This window comes from Dromiciops gliroides, chromosome 2 (assembly GCF_019393635.1).
Source record: "Dromiciops gliroides isolate mDroGli1 chromosome 2, mDroGli1.pri, whole genome shotgun sequence".
NCBI classification, from domain to species: domain Eukaryota; kingdom Metazoa; phylum Chordata; class Mammalia; order Microbiotheria; family Microbiotheriidae; genus Dromiciops; species Dromiciops gliroides.
Genome location: NC_057862.1, coordinates 158823700 through 158839070, shown reverse-complemented (window position 1 = coordinate 158839070; position 15371 = coordinate 158823700). Strand labels below are relative to the sequence as shown.

General features: G+C 35.4%; 1 protein-coding gene across 2 annotated transcripts in view; it reads left to right on the top strand.

Annotated features, from left to right (window-relative positions):
* MINDY2 (MINDY lysine 48 deubiquitinase 2) overlaps positions 1–15371 on the top strand; it is a 116377-nt gene that overhangs the window by 42613 nt on the left and 58393 nt on the right. For both annotated transcript variants that reach the window (XM_043982821.1, XM_043982820.1), the window contains exons 3-4: positions 4493–4557; positions 14031–14189. In XM_043982821.1, coding sequence (XP_043838756.1) covers positions 4493–4557; positions 14031–14189 — 224 coding nt within the window. The remainder of the gene's footprint in view (positions 1–4492; positions 4558–14030; positions 14190–15371) is intronic.

The window sequence follows — 15371 nt, the reverse complement described above, 5'->3', positions numbered from 1 at the left end:
AAAAGTAAAATTCTAATTGTTATAATTATGGATAGTGACTTCTTTAGCCTTTATTCTAATTTGATGCTAATTTTGATATTTTAGTCAGTTGTGTTTCTATAATGTGATTTGCTGTATAAAATTGTTATAAGTGCTTGCCTGTTTCTTATACGTTAATCAAGAATAGCCTTAGTATATATATGTATCATGCTTGAAAAGATTTTTTTTTTAATTAGAAAGAAGCATATGGGTAGTTATTTATGTCCTCTGATTATCTTTGGGGGTAATATAAACTTTCCCCCATATTCTTTTTTTTTTTTTTGGTGGGGCAATGAGGGCTAAGTGACTTGTCCAGGGTCACATAGCTAGTAAGTGTCAAGTTCTGAGGCCAGATTTGAACTCAAGTCCTCCTGAATTCAGGGCCGGTGCTTTATCTACTGCGCTACCTAGCTGCCCCCTCCCCCATATTCTTTTTTTTTTTTTTAGTGAGGCAGTTGTGGTTAGGTGACTTGCCCAGGGTCACACAGCTAGTAAGTGGGTTTTTTTTTTTGTTTTTTGTTTTTTTGCAGGACAATGGGGTTTAAGTGACTTGCTCAGGGTCACACAGCTAGTAAGTGTCTGAGGCTGGGTTTGAACTCAGGTCCTCCTAAATCTAAGGCTAGTGCCTTACCCATTGCGCCACCTAGCTGCCCCCACAGCTAGTAAGTGTTAAGTGTCTGAGGCTGGATTTGAATTCAGGTCCTCCTGACTCCAGGACCAGTGCTCTATCTACTGCGCCACCTAGCTGCCCCTCCCTCCCCCATATTCTTTTGGTATGTTCTTCTGAGCCCTGAGAGATCTTATTAGATGATCCCACAACATTTTTAGGAGCAGCAAGGTGGTACAGTAGATAGAGTGCCAGCCTAGATGTCGGGAGGACTCATCTTCCTCAGTTCAGATCTGACCCCAGACATTATGTGACCCTAGGTATATCACTTAGCCTTCTTTGCCTCAGTTTCCTCATCTGGAAAATGAGCTGGAGAAGGAAATGGCGAACTACTCCAGTTTCTTTGCCAAGAAAACCCCAAATGTGGTCAAGAAGTCTGATACAACTGAAACGACTTAACAACAACAACAACAACATTTTTAAAGATTGTGTCAATTACAGTATGGATTTCCTTGTTGTATACTTTGTATAGGAAAACCACTCTTCTAAAATCTTATACAGCACTTCAAGATTCAGTAATACGTGCAGATGTGGTCATTTTCTACTATTGTTAATATTGAAAATGGAGCATTATAGAAGCATTTACCATTCTTTTCCTTTTCCCATCAGTTTTTTGTCCTGCTACTTTAATTAATGAATGCTCTTGAAAGGAGAGGAATTCTTTTGAGTCTTATACCAGTGGAGAGCCTTTCTGTATTATGAATACTCTTCATTTTTTCACCAGCTCTTCTGGACATCTTAGAATGTGCCATAATTTCCACATTCCTTGTATCATCTCTGAGAGCCCAGGACCACTTTCATTTCACAGTGAGGCTTCAGAATTGGGCTTTGTAGAAAAGTTAGGCATAAATATATTTATACATATGTACATAATTAGCATATGTCCAAATATGTTAAATGATACTTAACATATTTAGAAATAATTATTTCATATGAAATATACAAAATTCATTATTCTGACTCTCCTAAAAGGATAACTAAGAAACTTTGAATCATTACAATTTTCACTACATCATGGTTTACTGTCAGATATGGACCTAGTAGGTGTAGAGGAAGTGTGACTGTGCTCATTTATTTCATAGTATCCATAATATCATAGTATGGGTATGATCTTAAGTAATGAAGTTTGTAACCTGACTATGGTGGGGGGTTTTTGTCTTGTGCATTTAATTGGTACCTTTCAATAAATCCTTTATAGCCAATATAGTGGAGGTCTTTCTTTGGGCCTTTTAGTATTTCATGAATATCAGTATAGTGCTTGAGCTGTATGGCTGCTGTCCTCCGTATCATTTCATGACTCGAGTGCCATCTTTTCTGGCCATATAGATATCCCTTATGTCTTTGATGACACTTGTCATATAGAGGTATTTTTGGTGGTTTGTTCTAGCGTATACCTATCCACCATATATCTTTCTGTTGCCCTTAGAGTCACTTTCAGTTTTGATTTTTCTGAGATTGTGGTGTTTGATTTATAGCCATGTAGCCTAATCAGGAAAATATTGCTATTAAAAAGTTATGTTTCAGAAACCAAAGCTATCTATTCCCATATGAAAAAATGCTCTAAATCTCTAATGATTAGAGAGATGCAAATTAAAACAACTCTGAGGTACCACCTGACACCTATCAGATTGGCTAAAATGACAAAAAAGGAAGATAATAAATGTTGGAGAGGCTGTGGGAAAATTGGAACACTAATGCATTGTTGGTGGAGCTGTGAGCTGATCCAACCATTCTGGAGAGCAATTTGGAATTATGCCCAAAGGGCAATAAAGCTGTGCATACCCTTTGACCCAGCATTTCCACTTTTAGGTCTTTTGCCCAAAGAAATCATGGAAGGGGGAAAGGGACCCACATGTACAAAAATATTTATAGCTGCTCTTTACGTGGTAGCAAGGAATTAGAAGTTGAGGGGGTGCCCATCAATTGGGGAATGGCTGGACAAGTTGTGGTATATGAATACAATGGAATACTATTGTGCTGTAAGAAATGATGAGCAGGAGGAGTTCAGAGAAACCTGGAGGGTCTTGCGTGAGCTGATGATGAGTGAGATGAGCAGAACCAGAAGAACATTGTACACAGTATCATCAACATTGAGTGTTGACCTACTGTGATGGACTATATTCTTCTCACCAATGCAATGGTACAGAAGAGTTCCAGGGAACTCATGATAGAAGAGGATCTCCAAATCCAAGAAAAAAAAAGAAAGAAAGAACTGTGGAGTATAGATGCTGATTGAACCATATTATTTCTTTTGTTTTGGGTGCTGTTGTTATTTTTTTCTATTTTGAGGTTTTGCATCACTGCTCTGATTTTTTCTCTTATAACAGGATTAATGCAGAAATAGGATTAATGTTATTATGTGTATATATATGTGTGTGTATATATCTATATCTATATGTATAGAGATATATAGATATAACCTATATCAGATTACCTGCTGTCTAGGGGAGGGGGGTGGGAGGGGAGGGAGGGAGAAAAATCTGAAATTGTAAAGCTTGTATAAACAAAAGTTGAGAACTATCTTTACATGTAACAGAAAAAATAAAATACCTTATACATTAAAAATAAAAAAAATAAAAAGTTATGTTTCAGGGGCAGCTAGAATGGCGTAGTGGTTAAAAGCACCGGCCCTGGATTGAGGAGTACCTGAGTTCAAATCCACCTTCAGACACTTGACACTTACTAGCTGTGTGATCCTGGGCAAGTCACTTAACCCCCATTGCCCCGCCAAAAAAAAAAAAAAAGTTATGTTTCCAGAGCAAGGAACCATAGTTTCCAGAATGTGATCTAACCTGTTCTTTTCCTATTCTGTTTTGACCCTTGATTGTTCTCTTACCCATTAACTGTTAATATAGTACATCACATAAATTTTTTCAATTCTCAGTTGTTATAGTAAATAATAAAAATCATTTGCCCCAAGTTAAACAGGATTAAAGATACAGACTGTTTTTAAATCATATATAGAATACAATTTAACTCTTATAAATCATAATACAATTGTATCTGACTGAAATAAATTAATTGCTTATTATATTTTATGTTAAAAATAATTTAAAATGTCATTTTACAATGTAAAACAATTGACTTTAAGAATTATGCTCTTATGTATGGAAGGGAAACAGTTAACAATAGTAATCATGAAAAAGAAAAAAGGGGGAAAATTGTACAAAAAATATTTATAACAACTCTTTGCAGTTGCTAAGAATTGAGAATCAAGGGAATGTCCATCAATTGAGGAATGATGGAAGAAGTTGCGGTATATGATTGTGGTGGAATGGTATTGTGCTATTAGGAAATGACAAACAGGATGATCCCAGAAAAACCTGGAAAGACTCATGTATAGAACTGATGTATAACTAAGTGAGCAGGGCTGGGAGGACATTGTGCATAGTGATAGCAGTATTGTTCAGTGAGCAATTGTGAATGACTTAACTACTCTCAGCAATGCAATCATCCAAGAGAACCCCAAGGGACTAATGACGAAACTTACTATCCACCCCCATAGAAAGAACTGATAAAAAGAGCACTTGTGGATTGTACATATATAAAACCTGGTTGCAGGTGGGGAGGAGGGAGGAAAGGGAGGGAGGGAGGGAAAAATTTGGAATTCTAAATTTTATGAAAATGAATGTTGAAAATTACCCTTACATGTAACTGGAAAAAATGAAATAAATGTTTGTCGCAAAAAAAATGTTAAAAAAAAAGAATTATGCTTTTTATGTTATTTGTTTCCAGAGCCAAAATTTGAAAATATATGCCTATTTTTAAGTTTATATTGAATGCAATTTTATTGTTTTGTTTTTATAGGAGATTACATCCTTGATGCAAAACCAAAAGAAATTTCAGAAATTCAACGTCTAAACTATGAGCAGGTAATAAAAAAGAATATTTGTTACAAAGGGAAATCATTTTATATAATTTAATGTAAATTTAGTATTCCTTGATATATGTAATACTGTACTCTTGAAAAAATTACCTGTAAACTTATCTCAAGTGCTATTTTCTCATTCACTTTTTTTTTTAAATGATGCAATGAGCGTTAAGTGACTTGCCCAGGGTCACACAGCTAGCAAGTGTCTGAGGCCAGATTTGAACTCAGGTCCTCCTAAATCCAGGGCCAGTGCTTTATCCACTGTGCCACCTAGCTGCCCCCTCATTAACATTTTTTAAATGGAAAATGTGGCTTGGACAAGAAAATCAGGAGAGCAGTGTTTAGGAAGTGTGAGTGAAAAAGTATGTTCTGCTTTTTCCAAGTCCCACTAGTTGCACACTGGTCACAGGTGAATACCCAATAGTCTGTTTCATATCATGATTACATTAAGTAAGGTTATATGGAAACAGAATTTCTTTCTTAATTTTTTCTTCTTCACAATTAGAGGGAAATACACATTTAACAATTATAATTGTGAATGTGAATGGGATGAACACACCCATAAAATGGAAGAGGATGGCAGAAGGAAATAGAAAGTAGAATCCAACAATATACCGTTTTTAAAAAATACTCTATGAACATAAAGATTTATACGGTTAGAATTAAAAGGGTCGGAGAAAAAACAATCTGTTATCCCTTATCTGAACTTAGAAAAGCAGGATTAGAAATCATCAAAAAAGACAACAAATAATAGATTTGATTAAAAGAGATAAGGAAACTAATTTTGTTTGGAAGTTACCATAGATAATGGATGATTTTAATACTTAGCTCTATGCACCAAATGTCATAGCATTTAAATATTTAAAGAAACGCTAAACAACTTAGATAGAGAAAAACTCTAGTTGTGGGGTGCTTTTCAGAACTAGATAGATCTAATTTTAAAAAAATAATAAAGATGTTAAGAATCTGAACAGGAACTTTAGAAAAGTTTGGTATTAGAAATCTATTAAGGGGCAGCTAGGTGGCGCACTGGCCCTGGAGTCAGGAGGATCTGAGTTCAAATTTGGCCTTAGACAATTAACACTTACTAGCTGTGTGACCCTGGGCAAGTCACTTAACCCCAATTGCCTCACCAAAAAAAAAAAGAAAAGAAAGAAATCTATTAAGATTTCTGAAAACTATTCATTTGAAATAGAAAGGAGTATACATATTTCTCTACTATACATGGCACCTTTACAAAAATCAGCCAGATACAGGATCAAGAAACTATGGTCTTTGAGCCAAATCTGTTTTTTTGTATAGTCTGAAAGTGAAAAATTGTTTTTGTAAAAATGCTAAACAACCTAGATAGAGAAAAACTCTAGTTGTGGGATGCTTTTCAGAACTAGATAGATCTAATTTAAAAAAATTTTTTTTTTTTTAAGTGAGGCAATTAGGGTTAAGTGACTTGCCCAGGGTCACACAGCTAGTAAGTGTTAAGTGTCTGAGACCGGATTTGAACTCAGGTACTCCTGAATCCAGGGCCGGTGCTCTATCCACTGCACCACCTAGCTGCCCCAAGATAGATCTAATTAAAAAAAAAAAATAAAGATGTTAAGAATTTGAACAGGAACTTTAGAAACGTTTGGTATTAGAAATCTATTAAGATTTCTGAAAATTATTCATTTGGAATAGAAAGGAGTATACGTATTTCTCTGCTATACATGGCACCTTTACAAAAATCAGCCAGATACAGGATCAAGAAACTATGGTCTTTGAGCCAAATCTAGAATACTACCTGTTTTTTGTAAATAAAGTGTTTGTCAACCTTTCTATCAGAGCATAAAAACCTCACAAGCAAATGTAATAAAGCAGTAATACTAAACACATCCTTTACTGGCCACAATGCAATAAAAATTATATTCAGTGAAGGACCATTAAAGAAAGGACTAAAGATTATCTTGAAACTAAATAACTTAATCATAAAAAACTGGTGGATCAACAAATGAACCATAAAATGACAAGATAATTTCATTAAAGATAATGACAACAGGGGCTGCTAGATGGCGCAGTGGATAGAGCACCGGCCCTGGAGTCAGGAATACCTGAGTTCAAATCTGGCCTCAGACACTTAACACTTACTAGCTGTGTGACCCTGGACAAGTCACTTAACCCCAATTGCCTCACTAAAAAAAAAAAAAAAAAAAGATAATGACAACAGTGGAAAAAAACAGGGCAAAATTTTGGGGATGTAACCAATGAACAGTTTAATGAATTGGGTATTATAATTTTTTAAATAGAAAACACCAATTTAAAAGCCCTATTTAAATAGAACTGGAACAGTGAAAATCAAAAGATTAACAAAAATGAAAGCAAAAAGATAATTGCATTAAGAAAACTAGCAGCTTAAAAAACCAAGAAAATAAATCATTAGTTAATCTGATTAAAAACAAAAACAACCAAATTACCAGTATCCACAAATGAAAAGAATTCACAATAAATGAAGAAATTTTTGAAAGGGTTTTAATTTCCTTTTTTTTTTTCTTTTTTCAGAGCAGGGTGCGGGGAGAGGGAAGAAAAGTTGTCTTTTTGGCATTTGAAAAATGTGAGATTCAATTTAAAGACAAAAGATTCAAGCATGATTCTGAAGTTGCAAACCTGGGTGACCAGAAGAATGTTTGTATAGACATAGTCAAGTTAAAAGGAAAGTTGAGGCTTTCAGGGAAGATAAATGAGTCTGTTTTGGACATATTCAGTTTTAGATTGAGCCTGGTGCTGATGTTTACCAAGCCTCTGAAGATATGAAATTAAAGCCCAGGGGGGAGAAGAGGACTAATTTTGCAGACTTATCAGCATGGGATGATTGAACTCCATTAAAGCTGGGAAGACTGTAGAGAGACAAAAAGGAATTGTACGGTCTTGTCTGGTTCTCTGAAATATAGATATTATAGTTCTTCATATTTTGGGGAAAAGTTCATTGACTCCTAACTTCTCTCTCTAGACTCTCTATCCCTTAATTCATCACCTTAACTTGTAAATTTATCAAGCCTTTTTCTAGTCGAGTTGTCCTTTGATCTCACTTTGCTGTTTGTTTCCTTGTTGCTTTTTATTGTCTAGTAAAACACTTCTTTCTTTCATTGAGTCTGTATTAGTATTTCCACAAGTAACTCCCATTCTGTTTTAATTTCTTCGTAATTTTCTTTCGCTAAAACCTTATCTTTCTTTGTTTCATTGATGCTAATTCTTCCTTAATTTCTTTAGTGGTTTTTGTTTTTCGAATCCAGTTTCATATGTTTTTTTGCTGGCACCACTTTTGCTTTTAATTCATTATTTTTGTATTTTATTTCTTTCTCTTCAGATACCTTTAACTTCATAATATTTATTCATTATGGGTGGAGGTCTTTGTTTCTTTTGATTCATTTCTTCTGCTTTTCCTTTTCTGAAAGACTATTCTTATTTGAAGTAATTTGGTTACCCTTCTCCATGCATTTTGGGGCAGGGCAGATTTTGTCTTCTTGTGGGAAATTTATTAAGTCTAAGTTCTCATGACTTCACACTATGCTATCTTGCAGGAAGTTGATTTTTTAATTGCAAAATTTGAGTTTTTTTTAATTATATGGCCACCTTAAATTTGAAGTCATATATTCTAGCCAAAATGTGATCTTTAACCTCTCTTGAATCTTAAACCAAATATCAGAGTTGAAAGAGATCTCAGAGGTCATCTAATACAACCAATACCTGAGCAAGGATGTCTTCTACAACATAGGGTTATCATATCAAGGATGGCATCTACAAACATGCAGCCCATAATATTCCCTAATGCAGCTAAACCAGACTAAAATATAATTGGGAAATATTTAACCAAATAAATGAAAATACAGCAAAACAGATGATGGTAATATTTGGTTTTCTAAGTCAGTATGTGCCCACAGGAACCCTTGATTTAGTGGTTCCCATGTTAGACCACTGCTCTGTACTGTTCTTATGAGTGGTCATAACCTCTGTTTGAAGACATACAGTGAGGGGTGGTCATATTCTTGTTCAAATAAATCTAACTGTTAGGATGTTTTATGTACATTAAAACTACTTTGCAACTTTTATCACTTTTTCATAACCCCCCCCAAAATAAGTATACCTCCTTTTCTACATAACTCCTCTTCCTCCCCTCATCTCTCTTTCCTTCTCCCTCCTTCCCCTTCTCCCAGTTTTCTTTCTTTCTTGTTTTTTCTCTTTTCCTTCCTCCCTCTCCCTTTTTTCCTTTTTCCTTCTCCCTTCCTCTCTTCTTTTTCCTTCCTTCTTCACTCCTTTCCCCCTTCCTTCTTTCCTTCCTTCCCTACCAGTAGTCATACTTCTCTCCCAAACTCCCACACACAAAAAAGAAACAAAGAAAAACAAAACTCATAACAAAAATTGTGAGACAAAATTAATCCCTGCATTGACCATGGCCAAAAATATGTCCACTTCCACACCTTGTGTTTTTCACTTCTCTGTCAGGAGATGGGTAGCTTGCTTTATCATTCGTTCTCTGGAATTAGTGGCTGGTCATTTCATTGAACACAGTTCTTTTTTTTTGTTTTGTTTTGTTTTAGTGAGGCAATTGGGGTTAAGTGACTTGCCCAGGGTCACACAGCTAGTAAGTGTTAAGTGTCTGAGGCCAGATTTGAACTCAGGTACTCCTGACTCCAGGGCTGGTGCCCTATCCACTGCGCCACCTAGCTCTCCCGAACACAGTTCTTAAATCTTTCAAAGTTCTTTGTCTTTACAGTGTTACTGTAAAAATTGTTTTCATGGTTTTGTTCACTTCATTTGTTATCAATTTACTATGTCTTCCTGTGTTTCTCTGCCAAACAATCCCTTTCATCATTTTTTATGGCACGATAATATTCTGGTACATTCATATGCTTCAGTTTGTTTAGCACTTTACCATTTGATAAGCTCTTAGTTTCCACTTTTTTTTGATAGAATAAAAAGAACTGTTATACACATTCTTTTCTTTTTTTTTTTCTTTGATCTCTTTGTGAGATAGGCCTAGTAGTGGAATTACTACCCACCATCAAAAGATATGTACAATTGGAGTGGCTAGGTGGCGCAGTGGATAGAGCACCGGCCCTGGAGTTAGGAGTACCTGAGTTCAAATCTGGCCTCAGACACTTGACACTTACTAGCTGTCTAGCTAGCTGGGCAAGTCACTTAACCCCATTGCCCCGCAAAAAAAAAAAAAGAATATGTACAATCAAATTCTTTTTTAGAAAAATTGTTTTCTAGAATGTTTGGACCAATTGTGTACTATCCATGTTGCAGAGAACAGTTGTGAACAGCACAATCAAGGACAGATCCTTGGAGTGCTCCACAAATCTCCCTGCAAGTGGATATCAATCCATTAATAGCTACTTTTGGGACATAGTCATGCAACCAATTCTAAGTCCCCTAATTTGTGTTGTCATCATTCCCTCTTGTCTTATCTACAAGGATAACATCAGAGACCTTGTCAGCTACTTTGTTGAAACCTACATATAATTAACATTTCATTGATATAACAATCAAGTAATTGTCCAAAAAAAAAAAAGGAAAGTTAGGTTTGTGTGGCATGATTTGTTCCTGATAAAGTCTTGCTGGCTTACTTAATAGCATTTCCTTTTAAAAATCTTCACAACTGGGAGCAGCTAGGTGGCGCAGTAGATAGAGCACTGGCCCTGGAGTCAGGAGTACCTGGGTTCAAATCCGGCCTTAGATACTTAACACTAGCTGTGTGACCCTGGGCAAGTCACTTAACCCCAGTTGCCTCACTTTAAAAAAAGAATCTTCACAAACCATCCTGTAGTTATATGGCACTTTAATGTTTGTAAAACACTTTCATTCAGTAATAAATACATTCTAGAATTTTGCCAGGATAAGGTCAGGTTTTTTAGGCCTAGAGTTTGCAGTGTCTACTTTCTTTCCTGTTTTGGAAATTGTGATAATTGCCCTATCCTAATCATATAACACTTCACTCACTCTACATGAACTTTCAAAGATCACTAAATCTTTGAAAAATTTAAAAATTTTTGTGGCTTAAGCTCACGAATGCTGGTTTTTCAGCACCCTGGGACTGATCCCAGTGTAATAAGTGCTATAGAAATGTTTGTTATTGATAATCTCTCTCCTTTCATATTCTCTCTCCACTAACTACTTTGACCCCACATCCATTGGCAATGACCCTGTATCCCAGTTACATGGAGATCAGGTATTAAAAAAAAAACCTCCGTCATACAAACACAACAATTTTGAAAATTACATTTTACTAATGTTTTAACATCATATAGTTACAGCAACTGAGGAGTATACCAAAAATGGCCTCTTTGTTAAATTGATAGATATATAAATTTGTTGAATGCACATTAGTAAGTCAGAGCAGGTCTAAGTGGGCAGCCAATTCACAAAAAACAATGTTATAATGTTATTTATTAACACAAGTTTTTGTCTGTATAATCATCTAAGCTGTATTGATATAATTGAGAACATGCTCAGTAAACTTATAATGAACCCAAGTTGACTGAGGAAAACAGGAATACAGTTTATAGTACTTCATATAAATTAAGGAAATAATAGTACCTCTTGGGATCAAATTATACATGTATCAATTGAAATGTGATTGGCAAGGTACTAGTATAGTACCTCTTTTATTATTCATGATGAGAGAAAGTATAGGCATATATTCAGGACCCTTGATGCCTGACATAATATAGACTATGTAATAGAAAAGGCAAATTAGGTCAGTAACTATATATTATTAAAAATGTTTACCAGTGCACCCTCTGAATATTTGTTTTATTAAGTTCAGTACTGCTTTTAGAAGCAGTTAGTTGTTGTATAGTGGTTTAAACTTTATTAACAGCATTGTAGAAATGATCAAAATATCAATTAGAAAACGTTAATTAGAACCCTACTTTTTTTTTACCACTTTTAACTATTTTATTATTTATTGCTTTTTTCTTTTAAAGCAAACAGTGTATCTACTAATGTGCACCAATAGGGTTATAATACATAAAAACTGAGAATTAATCTTTTAGTTTTATCACCTTCTGGTTAGTCCCTTATTGGAGTTTGGTTATCTGCTCTTACAAGAAGGAGTGACAAATTGAGGAAAGTCCTAGAAGCAATAGAAAACATGCATAGAGTGATATCATTAGCAAATTAGGGAAGTGTGGAAGAAATTACATGTCAGATGTATGGCTAGGGGAAGAATTTATAACTAAACATAAGGTAGGGAGGTTTGTGGGAGGTAAAATGAATAACTTTAATTACACAAAATTTAATTTAATTACATAATTAATTTGACTACACAAAAATTTTTAAGTTTTTGCAAACGAAACAGCTAAAATGCAGCTAAAATTAGAAGAAATGCAGTAAACTGTGGGGGGAAATTTTGCAACAAGTTTCTCTGATAAAAGGCCTCATTTCTCAAATATATAGAGAACTGAGCCAATTTTGTAAGAAGAGCCATTTCCCAATTGACAAATAGTCAACAGATATGAATAGGCAGTTCTAAGAGGAAGAAATCAGAGCTATCAATAGTCATATGGAAAAATGCTATAAGTCACTAATATTTAGAGAAATGCAAATTATACAACTGTGAGATAATGTCCCACACCTGTCAGAGTGGCTAACAGGACAGAAAAATAAAATGACAAGTGCTGGAGGGGATGTGGGGAAAATAGGTACGCTAATGTGAAGTGCTCTAGCATTCTGGAGAACAGTTTGGAACTATGCCCAAAGGACTTTAAAACTGTGTTTACTCTTTGACCCAGCAATACTACTACTAGGTCTGTATCTCAAAGACATCAAAAGGAAAGGCTCTATTTGTATAAAAATATTTATAGCAGATCTTTAGTGGTAGCAAAGAATTGGAATTCCCCATCAATTGGGGAATGGTTGAACAAGTTATGATATATGAATGTGATGGGATACTATTGTGCTATAAGAAAAGATGAAGGAGATGGTTCCAGAAGAAATCTTTTTTTCATCTCTGGCTTAATCCTCTAAGTGAGGGTTTCTTAACTTTTTTTTGAGACAGTCACAGACCTCTTTTGCAGTCTTGTGAAATCTGTGGATCCCTTCTCAGAATAATGATTTGTTACCTACACTCATAATTACAAAAAATGCTATATTTCAGTTAGAGTTTAATGAAAATAAAGGTATAATTTTTTTTCCTCATTCAAATTCATGGACCCTAAAAAATCTAGGGGTCAGTGGACCATAGGTTAAGAGCTCCTACTATATGTAGAAGTGAAGGAGTTCTATAGAAGGACTTCTTCAAAATTTAATGCCTATGGCCTCTTACATACCTGATCTTAAGCTTATAATGCTTTAGGGGGTTCTTTAAAGGTATAACTGATTAATCAAGTGGGAAAGAGCCATGTTCTGTGTCCAGAACATATCTGGCATTGTTGCTTCCCTTGCTTACAGAACTATGTGAAGAGGCCCCAACCCAACAAGCAGAAGTGACTGACTTGGCCAGTCAACCATCTTCCTATAAAAGCCAAGCAAATGGTATCTGTGCATGAGCACAGAGTAATTCCAAGGCTACTTTTATAGACTGAGAAACTCATTCCTTATCATCATGATTCTTAGTAACTAGAATACTGACAAGGAACAGTAGTTGCCTGAAGTAAGATTTGGAGATATAAAATCCATATCTGGGACTATAAATGCTCTCCAAGATCCTTTCTAGAGTCCAATTGCTGGCACACACCCCAGCCTTGACCATTCTCCTTTGAAGCCCGACCATACTCTTCAAACTTTAAATCTATTCTCCAATTCATTCTTTCAAGGAGGGCGGAGAGGCAGGAAAGGCAAGGTGAGAATGAAAGGCTGGAAGGGAAATGGTCTGCTTAGAAACAAGAGAAACCACCTTATTGAGTGCTCTGAGTGTTTACAAAGTGCTTTTAAATAAAGAATTTAAAGCACCAAAAGAAAGCATGCTCATTCTCCCCCCTTCCATCTCAAAGGTTTATTCTCCTGTCTTAGTTTCTAGTTGGTAGCTGCAGGGCCATGGAGCAGCAGTTCACAACAGATTCTACTGTTTAGAGCTTGTGTACGTACATATTTGTTTTGTCTCCTTACTTTTACTGGGAATTGGGTTAGGCAATGATGCATTTTGGTTTGGGATTATTCAGTGGTAGAATTTGTGTATGTGGAGAGAACCTCAAATTTCTTTTCCTTCCCTAATTCAGATATCAATAAAACCATTTCTGTGTCACAAATTTTGTTGATAAGAATTTAAAGATTTTCCTAGGATAATCCAGTTATTTTGAAAAAAAACCAAAACCTTTTTGACATGAAATCTCACAGCAAAGTATTTGAACATATATTGGAATTATTGGTACAAATAAAGAATGACTGCTTAACTCAGCCAAATATTTTATTTGCAGGTATGCTTTATAGAGAGTTTGAAATAGGCTTAAATTTAAGCAGCTACTAGGCTTTTGTTTCATGTGTCTTTTCTTTTCATTTCAGAATATGAGTGATGCTATGGCAATTCTGCACAAACTACAGACAGGTCTGGATGTAAATGTGAAATTCACTGGTGTCCGAACATTTGAATATACACCCGAGTGCATTGTGTTTGATCTTCTTGATATTCCATTGTACCATGGATGGTTAGTGGACCCTCAGGTAAGAAGGGGAATCCAAAATGTAATGAGAAGTTTGATAATAGGAAAAATCATTCTCAACTAAGCAGGATTAGAGAAGTCTTCATGGAGGATTTAGCACCTAACTTGAGCTATGAAGCAAGAAATGGTTTTCAACCAATAGAGATGGTGGTTAGAAGGTACATGGTTGTTCCAGGGATGGAAGAGGGCAAGAGTATTTCATTTTAGTAGTCACAAGCATGTTACATGAGGTACATGGAGAAATCTAGAAAGGTATCTTGGAACCCAGTTGGAAAAGGCTTTGAATGGCAGATTAAGGAGCTTATTCTTTATGAGGTAGACAGTGGGCATGTGAGGGGATGCTGATCTAGAGGAATTATGTGTGCAATATATAACAAGAGTTTATGGTCAGCAATAGAGAGTAGAGCTCAGAGGTACTCTGATTCTCTGAAAAATGGATTGGTGGGGAAAAAAATGTGATGAGGAATACCAGTTAGGGTACTATTAAAATAGTCCTCATGAGAGGTGATGAGGCCTTCAATTCAAGGGACTACATTTTATTTCATCTAGATTTATAGCACTGTCTAAGTAAGGTCTGCTTGTACTTTGGTTTTTGGTTTTTTGTTTTTGATGGGGCAATGTGGGTTAAGTGACTAGCCCACAGCTAGTTAGTGTCAAGTGTCTGAGTCCAGATTTGAATTTAGGTCCTCCTAAATCCAGGGCCCGTGCTTTATCCACTATGCCACCTACCTGCCCCCTGAGGGACTTCATTTTAAAAGTAGTTATGTTAGAGTATATAAATGTTGATGGATTTGTCTTGGGTTATATAGACATTTCTGCATAGCCTGTGATACTACCAATACAACATTTTCATATGAGGAAGAGAAAGAAGTTGGGTAGAACACATGTACTCTGTTATTTATAACTTCTTATATAACCTAGTGAAAAGAAACCATATTCACTTATGTGTTCTGAACATTATAGTTGTTAAAATTTTGTTTGGATGCTGAACATGAAATTTGAACTGGTATCTGTCAATTTAGAGGTTTTACTGATGTAATAGAGTATTTTATGGCGACCAAATGTAGCAGATGACTTCTGTATTATAGTAATTTTGCTTTGCTGGATTGTTGAGTTGTAAAGGCTTTTTTTCCCCTCCAGAAACTATGATTTAGTTAGAAATAAGAGAAATACAAAGCTAAAC